The following is a 10,304-nucleotide window of genomic DNA, read 5'->3' as shown; positions in this document are numbered from 1 at the left end:
GTAGCGCGTTATATCCCAAGATCGTGACTGCCCGATGAGCGATAGAACAGTCCGAGGTATGTTAGAACGAAGTACTTGACTGTCCGAGGAGTGTAAGAGCAGTGACTTGACTCTCCGAGGAGTAGAATAGAAGTGATTGAACCATCTGGAACTATTTAGGAGGAAAGCTCGATGTGGGTGAACCGTTTCTGAACTAAGGACGCGGATTCGTTGTTCACACTTTTCGGTAGAAAAGCGAGGGTAACGAGGGTAAGCGAGGAATTGGACCAAATTATCTTAATTATTATATTAAATTATCAAATTATAAAAATATACAAATATTACAAATATTAAATTATTAAAATTCACGCATACTCTGCAGGTCTATACAATGCGTACACCGACGGTAGGGGCAGAGAGAAATTTCCTTTTTGTTAGAAGTTGTCGTGCATGCGAGAGACCATGTAGCATTTGCGTAAAAAAAGTATACAGCAAAGATGTAAAAATGCATAAAAATTTGTCATTACTTTTAAGCCTAATTCTAATTCTTGCAGGGATCTTCTAAGTTCTTCACACAGTAGATTCATTCGTTCGCACTCTTGTAAAGCTACTGTGACAAACGGTGTACGATTTTCCACCTAAGAAATTTAACAAAGATTTCATTAGAGAGAGACGAACATTGTTGCGAGATCCGACTTTCTGTACCCAATTTCGTTCCTCTGTCTATCTTCGATCTTCATCAGTTAACTGCGGAATTGAGTTTTCAAAATCTCCTACGGGATGCGTAATTAAAATCAAGCAATGTCGTGTATACGCGTCGAACACAGTTAATTGGATAAATGCTGCAACGATTTTGATGAGCTTGAAATGTTTTAAATATCAGTACTGAATTACTTTTCTGTATGAGTGTATACATATGTCATCTACAACCGCTCTTTGGCCTTAGTTTTCCAAAATTAAATACTCTGTACATTGTCAATACAATATTGAGAACCTAATATATTGACAATAGTATTGATAATAAATATTGATCGTCTGAACGCTCCTTTAGAAATTTCCGGTTTCCTAATTATTAATTTTTATTCATTTTAAATTTAGATTTATTAAGTAATTCAGTAAAACTAGTAGTAGAGTGAGACAGTAAGTACCTTCCTATAAAGTTGTCACCGCAATATTGTTTTGATACTATTTAGTAAATTATATAATAATTGTATGTAATTTTAACTTAATCATACAGAAATTAGAAACATAAATATGTGTATACTGGATAAAGATGAGCTACTGTCTTTATCAGATTTAGCCCTTGATAGTTTCTCCTTTAGCGTTAAATGTTTTTGTCTTTGATCTTTTTCTTGCGGTAGCTATTTTTAAATAGAGAAGATTACAAGCGAAGCATAAAGAATGAAAGTACAATAAGAGAAAAAGTAAGCTATGACTTTTATGATTAGAAATATATATGTATAATACAGTTTCATTTTACTAACAATAAGGGGAATAAAACAAGGAACAATTAGTTAGATTACTAAAAAATAAGTTAACTTTATTCAGGTAAGAGAAGATACATGACTCAGATTAATGTTTAATTAAGTAACAGTTAAAATAAAAGAAAAGTCAAAAATATACAGAAAAAACGTATTTGATTAGATTAATAATATGTTTCTATTTGCATATTATCACACATTTTAATATTACGTTTTAATGTTTTAATATTTGTTAAAAATTATTATTATTTGTACATAATTACATATATATATATATATACAAGTGCATGCGTTAAGCAGAAGCTATACGAACTACAGCTTTAACTTCTTCCCGGCAAATTATGCATTTCAGAAAAGCAGGGGCGCAATAATTACATGTTGCGAGATGTCCGCAAGGTAGGAATGCAATTGTTGCTTCTCGTCTCATGCAAACTTTACACGATCGAGCATCCTCCAATTCCTGATTTTCTTGTTCCAGAGCAGCTAAAATAGTAAATAGTATATTTAAATATAATATATATTACAAATTTGTTATACGTATACGGATTTCATACAAATTAAAGAAAAAATGATCTGTGTTTTTATTTTCACTACTTACCACATTTCTCAACGAGAGTCATCTCGTCAGTTTCATTTTCATCATGGGATCTCTCATGATTGCCAACTGTAGTTTCTATTCGTGCCTGTAATAAATATAATGTACATAAGTATATATTGGAATTATTAATTATACATATGGTTCAGGGTGTAAGTTTTTCTACTTACTTCTGTAGGAGTTTCGTAGAAGTCTTGGCCTGTTACATTCTTAATATATTCCAAACCCCGTGCTTTGATTGTATAACAACATCCAGGAGACGAAATTGCATGTCGATTCCACGGATCTTCTCCTGGACTCCAATTGTCCATAGCAATTCCACAATGGTGACAGACAACCGTATCATTTACTCCGTTGAAGTAGAAGCCTGCATCGGCTAATTCTTCACTTTTTATATGTGTATTAGGCCATGTTGCGAATGTGCCTAATCTGGATTCGTAAGTATCATATTTCGAATTTGCTTCTTTGCTAACTGTTCTTGATCCCAAGCGGCTCTGTCTTTTCATTGGCACATTGCCGCAATTTTGATTGCGGACGAATCCGCACTCTGGTGAATATGCCTTGTGAATTTGCATGGGAGTATTAGGCTCTAAACGGTAATTTAACTTCACTTGACACACGAAACATTTGATTGTATTCGATGTGCCCGTATAAAAGAATCCTGCTGCTGCAAGGGGAATGGCAACATATACAGGCCAGTTTCGAAAAGTCAAGAGTCTTGCTGTTTCAAAACGAAGATCACATCGTTCTTGAATGCCACGCGACGTCGATGGAACCGACGACATTGGATTAATCGTATGCATCGGCAACATTTCTGATACTGACGACGTCGTACGAATGAACCACACGAACTATTCCACTCTTACAGTAATACTGAACCTTGAATCTTAAACCTTGCTGCTAGGACGTGCCTATTTTATACAGTGATCCCTTCATCCCACTATAGGGCACTGTGCAAAGTGCGCAAGTTGTCGACCAATCAAATGTCACTGATGCTCCACCCCTTACCGTACCGCAATGTACCGTACTATAGTAGTAGTAGAAGAGTAGAAGGAAAATATCTGTGCTAAAAATTATTAATCATCGCGGAACATGATAAAATTATTTTTACAAATAAGTATACAATTTTTTCAACGTGTGAAACATCTCACACAGGGTTTCTGCAGGAAAATTCAACAGTTTGTAAGAATTTATTAATTTATTTTGAGATAAAGTTCTCTCGCGATGCGAATAATAAGACGCCGTAGCATTATGTTATATTATATTTTATCTATCATATCATGTCACTTGTCACTTTTCGCAAATGTTCCTTACCTTTGGCAACAATATACCATAGTTTGGCGCTAAAATTGTTAATTGCGTATGCACTAGATGATAGTAAAAACGAAGATTAAAGCTATTAATTATTAAAGCGATACACTTAGCTTGAAAAGCAATTAAATCTTGAAAAATATCGAGGGGATCGTTCTCGTTTGACAAATGCGAAAAAAAAGTATCGACGAAGTAAAACCATTGAAATAGACGATGCCTATGTTTTGTTACCAACAATCCTGAAATTGCTAAAATGAGTGATCATTCTCATTATTGAACGTCTGATATCTAGTGTTTATATTCGTGTTCAATGTAGCGGCGTATCTACGGTATCCGATTTCGCTTGTTTTTTCTTTAATTTTCTTTATTTTTCTCTAGCATTTTGCATTTTATGCATATTCGGTGGCAAAGATTCTTAGGGCCACAAGTGAACGTTCTAAATTTCCCATTTTTGTTGTATCTTGCTGCATGTTTCTAATTCCTAAGAAAACAGGTAGTAGAATTTCAAAAGAAAAATCTTTCCATATATAACGGTTCTATAATAACGGGTGCGTTTCTTATTCGCTTTATCTCTCCTAAGAAAATTCAGCTATTATGCTAAACATTCTATGATTGTATGGAATTTTCGTTAGCCTAAATGAGTTTTTCTCCAATACAATCGAGTGGAAAGATATGTTTTCTAAAGGTGACGAATGAGCAGATAATTTTATTCTCCTGCCTTTCCTGCCCGTATGTCTTGAAGGAAACCTCTTTATGATTAACGTCCAACGAGCCTCTATTGAATATTTGCATCAACTTCGAAGCGATACGAAGCTTTTACATTGTTGTACTTTGAAAAAATAAACTGTTATTATACTTTGAAAAATAAATTATACCGCATATCTCCTATTACTAATTATTAAATTTGATTTCCTTCACAGGACTTTTCAGATCTGTGTATACAACTATGCCTACGACTACGAAACAAGTTCTTCTGCTCTTTTCTTCTCTTATCAAAATGTAACTTTCCTAATCAAAATAACATATATCCATTAGAAATAGAAAAGGATACATCGAATATTCTTCTCCTTTTCTCTCTCTCTCTCTCTCTCTCTGTCTCTTTTATTTTCACTGTCTCTTATTAGAATTCTGTAATCCATACCAGGGTCGGTGTGACCTTTTGTGGGGCCAACTTCAAAAATTTATTATACATATATATAGATATCGCAATCATATATCGTCTTTGGTACTTTTCGCAAAAGTTCCTTGCAACAATATACTATCGTGTGGCACTAAAAGTGTTAATTGCGTATGCACTAGATGATAGTAAAAACGAAGATCGAAGCTATCAATTATTAAAGCGATACACTTAGCTTGAAAAGCAGTAAAATCTTGAAAACTATCGAGGGGAACGTTCTCGTTTGACAAATGTGAAAAAAAGTATCGACGAAGTAAAACCATTAAAATCGACGATGCCTATGTTTTGTTACTAACAATCCTGAAATTGCTAAAATGAATAATCGTTCTCATTGTTGAATGTCTTTATATTCGTGTTCAATGAAGCGGCGTATCTACGGTATCCTATTGCTCTCATTTCGCTTGTTTTTCGAATTTTTCATTATCTTTCTCTAGCATCTTGCATTTTATGCGCCTTAGGCACCAAAGATTCTGAGCTGGAAATCTAAACTGGCTTTTGTCGAGATAAATGTCATGTTGGTATCATCACTGGTTCCTAAATCCAGATTTGGTACAACTGCTTGCGATTCTCTTCTGTTTTCCCCCGTCCGTCACGTTTGTTTTTATCTGCGTAACCAATGTATCGTAAATGGTTGTGCAAGGTGGTGAAATACACAGCATACGAAACTAATTAGTTTATTAATCTGTATGAATCAATTAAATATCAAAAGCAAAACCGATGTAATAACAGCTTTAAACGGCATCTGAAAAACGATAACATCCAAGGAAACAACTTGCGATTTAAAGAGTCGTATATGGAAAAATTCAAAGGTTTATTATAAATTGATATAAAAGGATTACTCTGAACATTTGTCAATGATTTTCTATGCAATAATGTAATAATTCTATATAATAACGTTCTCTGTTAATGTTGTGCATTATGTTGTAAGCTTTTCTATATTTGCTTATCAATGAAATTTAAATTGACTTGTGTTGCAACTGTCTACCCTATTCTATAAATTATTTCAAGAAATGTAAGTATAGCAGCTGTTTCTTCCATGTTTATGTAAAAAGGTATTATATGAGTTTTCAAGTAACCGATACTTTGTGACCTCATTATTTTGTTTAACAAAACTTCAGCTGATTAATGTTTTTATAAATTAAAAATTTTAAAAATTTACAGCTATTGAAAATGTTTATTTTAGGATTTACTACCACTGCACATTTTTTCACGATATTGTACATCAATACAATCTGTTTGTCTTTTTGTACAGTTCCCCAGATCTAGCAACATGCAGACCTTCGTTAAGACCTTAAGAGGGAAAACTATTACTCTTGAAGTGGAAGTTTCTGACACAATAGGGAATGTGAAAGCTAAGATCCAAGAGAAAGAGAGTATTATTACCGCCAATGCCAGAAATCCACAATGGAAACATATACAAAATAACTAGGATATTTTAATTGAACTGTATGGCTTGCAAAGATTACAGTCCATTCGGTCACAAGATTTAAATATTAAAGTAAAGACAAAGAAGATCCTGATACTAGTCTTGAATATGTGCTTGAATTTAGTCCATTGCGCCAACAAAATGTTCCTCCAACTATGAATGATGAAAATGTATTTGGGGAAAATAAACCAACGCCACCACGTTACAGGATACCTCCAAGAGCAATAATTTTCAATTCAGAAGAAGCAAAAATGTTTGTTTTACTGAAACATTGCGGATTAGATCTATATGTGCCTATATTTCTTGAACAATGTATCCATATATATATATATATGTATGTATGTATGTATGTATGTATGTGTAAAATTTTATTACAAATTAATATTGTAAATTTATTTTAGGTTGACATTGATTTGTTTATGACTTATAACTAATGAATGTTTAATTGAAATTGGTATAAAAAATGAAGCTGACAGAAAAGCTATATTCGAAGTGATTAACAGATCATAAAAAATCAGCGACGCAAAAGGAATTTATTACCTTTTATTAATTATATCTAATTATATATCATTATTTTATTTGTTGTATACTAAAGCTGTTTTAATGTATAAATTTAAAAACATAATATCTTATGTTATAGCATATTAGTGTTATTTCTTATGCCAGCTTAGTACACTTGAGAACACATATGATACATTTCTATCTTTGCTTATAAAGATACATTTACATACATTCAAATACGAAATGGCTGTAAAATTGTTGTATTCTTGATATGTGATAATACTTTATTAATAAGTACACTTTTTTTTGCTTTAGGATCATGCGGAATTGAACGCACATTTAGACAATCACTCAATTCGCTATTCTTCATTTGATCTAACTGATTTATTTTTTCCATTGTCACCGCAATATTGTTTTGATACTATTTAGTAAATTATATAATAATTGTATGTAATTTTAACTTAATCATACAGAAATTAGAAACATAAATATGTGTATACTGGATAAAGATGAGCTACTGTCTTTATCAGATTTAGCCCTTGATAGTTTCTCCTTTAGCGTTAAATGTTTTTGTCTTTGATCTTTTTCTTGCGGTAGCTATTTTTAAATGGAGAAGATTACAAGCGAAGCATAAAGAATGAAAGTACAATAAGAGAAAAAGTAAGCTATGACTTTTATGATTAGAAATATATATGTATAATACAGTTTCATTTTACTAACAATAAGGGGAATAAAACAAGGAACAATTAGTTAGATTACTAAAAAATAAGTTAACTTTATTCAGGTAAGAGAAGATACATGATTCAGATTAATGTTTAATTAAGTAACAGTTAAAATAAAAGAAAAGTCAAAAATATACAGAAAAAACGTATTTGATTAGATTAATAATATGTTTCTATTTGCATATTATCACACATTTTAATATTACGTTTTAATGTTTTAATATTTGTTAAAAATTATTATTATTTGTACATAATTACATATATATATATATATACAAGTGCATGCGTTAAGCAGAAGCTATACGAACTACAGCTTTAACTTCTTCCCGGCAAATTATGCATTTCAGAAAAGCAGGGGCGCAATAATTACATGTTGCGAGATGTCCGCAAGGTAGGAATGCAATTGTTGCTTCTCGTCTCATGCAAACTTTACACGATCGAGCATCCTCCAATTCCTGATTTTCTTGTTCCAGAGCAGCTAAAATAGTAAATAGTATATTTAAATATAATATATATTACAAATTTGTTATACGTATACGGATTTCATACAAATTAAAGAAAAAATGATCTGTGTTTTTATTTTCACTACTTACCACATTTCTCAACGAGAGTCATCTCGTCAGTTTCATTTTCATCATGGGATCTCTCATGATTGCCAACTGTAGTTTCTATTCGTGCCTGTAATAAATATAATGTACATAAGTATATATTGGAATTATTAATTATACATATGGTTCAGGGTGTAAGTTTTTCTACTTACTTCTGTAGGAGTTTCGTAGAAGTCTTGGCCTGTTACATTCTTAATATATTCCAAACCCCGTGCTTTGATTGTATAACAACATCCAGGAGACGAAATTGCATGTCGATTCCACGGATCTTCTCCTGGACTCCAATTGTCCATAGCAATTCCACAATGGTGACAGACAACCGTATCATTTACTCCGTTGAAGTAGAAGCCTGCATCGGCTAATTCTTCACTTTTTATATGTGTATTAGGCCATGTTGCGAATGTGCCTAATCTGGATTCGTAAGTATCATATTTCGAATTTGCTTCTTTGCTAACTGTTCTTGATCCCAAGCGGCTCTGTCTTTTCATTGGCACATTGCCGCAATTTTGATTGCGGACGAATCCGCACTCTGGTGAATATGCCTTGTGAATTTGCATGGGAGTATTAGGCTCTAAACGGTAATTTAACTTCACTTGACACACGAAACATTTGATTGTATTCGATGTGCCCGTATAAAAGAATCCTGCTGCTGCAAGGGGAATGGCAACATATACAGGCCAGTTTCGAAAAGTCAAGAGTCTTGCTGTTTCAAAACGAAGATCACATCGTTCTTGAATGCCACGCGACGTCGATGGAACCGACGACATTGGATTAATCGTTTGCATCGGCAACATTTCTGATACTGACGACGTCGTACGAATGAACCACACGAACTATTCCACTCTTACAGTAATACTGAACCTTGAATCTTAAACCTTGCTGCTAGGACGTGCCTATTTTATACAGTGATCCCTTCATCCCACTATAGGGCACTGTGCAAAGTGCGCAAGTTGTCGACCAATCAAATGTCACTGATGCTCCACCCCTTACCGTACCGCAATGTACCGTACTATAGTAGTAGTAGAAGAGTAGAAGGAAAATATCTGTGCTAAAAATTATTAATCATCGCGGAACATGATAAAATTATTTTTACAAATAAGTATACAATTTTTTCAACGTGTGAAACATCTCACACAGGGTTTCTGCAGGAAAATTCAACAGTTTGTAAGAATTTATTAATTTATTTTGAGATAAAGTTCTCTCGCGATGCGAATAATAAGACGCCGTAGCATTATGTTATATTATATTTTATCTATCATATCATGTCACTTGTCACTGTGCTAGACGACACCAAAACAGATCAACTTGAAAACCTTGCCAACGATATACACAAGATTGAAAACCACAATGAAAAAAACGAAATATTAGTCTCCCTAGTAATTGAAACTGAATCTACCATATCGGAACTCCATGTTATCATCGACGAAATTTTTAACACTGTCACGTTAGGAAAACAAGGAATCATAAATCCACAAGTTGTAGAACCTGAACAACTCTTAAAAACACTTGACCAAATAACGAGACAAAACATTATGACTAATCATATCGAACCTTCAGCTCAAAATTTTCAACTAATTCTAGATCTAAGTAAACTAAAAATATATATACAATAACTGTGCCGGTATTGGAAAAGAATGAATGGAAAATAACTAAAATTTATCCGATACCTTCCAAACAAAACTCTGTATTCATTGCGCCTGTAATAGAAACTGACTTGATATTAACCAACTCGGAACAATACATCTTTGCTGATAGTCACTACTTAGACAAATATTGTAAACGAACAGCAATCATCCACATTTGTAATAAACAATTAACACCGATATAAAAATTCCACTATTTCCGATCATCCTTGACTGGACAGGCCGCGCGAAGCATTCAATCGTTAGACGTAACCACTTTTGAGGAATCCAGGAAACTCACCCATCCTCCGCAAATAATCCCTCCAATTGGCTGTCCGCATAGTGGGTGGGCGCGTAACCCTATACAAAAAGCCAACTTGTTTGCAAGTCACCTAACTAATGTCTGAAGTAACGGAATACTTGCACTCTCCTTTCCAGATGTCTCCTCCTATTGAACCTTTCTCATCTCTGGAAGTTATAGAACTAATCCGTCGTCTAAACTCCAGGAAAGCATCGGGACATGATCAGATAAGTAAGAAAGCTATCAAGGAGCTTCTCATAAAAGGGATTGCTCTCATTACCTCTATTTTTAATGCAATTCGTCGCCTTGAATACTATCCTAATCTTGGAAAATATCAGGAATTACTCTTATCCCTAAACTTGGAAAACCTCACAATCTGCTTACTAAAAGGCATCACTGCTTTCCCCACTCCGTAGCAAGATCCTTTAAACGAAGTCTACTCTTTATTCTTCTTCCCATTTGCGATCAGACGCGCGCAACCGCGAAGTTAAGGCACGACTCTGCGACTACAAAATATATGGAACACATGCATATATATGTATACGTGCTATGCACGTGTCACGTACCAACTTTCCTTTTGC

At 33.7% G+C, this 10,304-nt stretch overlaps 2 protein-coding genes across 2 annotated transcripts; both read right to left on the bottom strand.

Annotated features, from left to right (window-relative positions):
* Positions 1-1,752: 1,752 nt before the first annotated feature.
* LOC132915363 (E3 ubiquitin-protein ligase XIAP-like) lies at positions 1,753-2,867 on the bottom strand. Its single transcript, XM_060975166.1, has 3 exons — positions 2,226-2,867; positions 2,059-2,143; positions 1,753-1,943 (listed from the first exon to the last, which is right to left on the bottom strand). Exons 1-3 carry the CDS (start codon positions 2,865-2,867, stop codon positions 1,753-1,755), a joined length of 918 nt encoding a protein of 305 aa, XP_060831149.1.
* A 4,612-nt stretch (positions 2,868-7,479) lies between these two features.
* Positions 7,480-8,594, bottom strand: LOC132915362 (E3 ubiquitin-protein ligase XIAP-like). The gene is made up of 3 exons (XM_060975164.1): positions 7,953-8,594; positions 7,786-7,870; positions 7,480-7,670 (listed from the first exon to the last, which is right to left on the bottom strand). Exons 1-3 carry the CDS (start codon positions 8,592-8,594, stop codon positions 7,480-7,482), a joined length of 918 nt encoding a protein of 305 aa, XP_060831147.1.
* Between the last annotated feature and the right edge of the window lie 1,710 nt (positions 8,595-10,304).

Source organism: Bombus pascuorum, chromosome 16, assembly GCF_905332965.1.
Source record: "Bombus pascuorum chromosome 16, iyBomPasc1.1, whole genome shotgun sequence".
NCBI classification, from domain to species: Eukaryota; Metazoa; Arthropoda; class Insecta; order Hymenoptera; family Apidae; genus Bombus; species Bombus pascuorum.
Note: the sequence above shows the minus strand (reverse complement) of the source record. Positions and strands in the feature narration are given on the sequence as shown.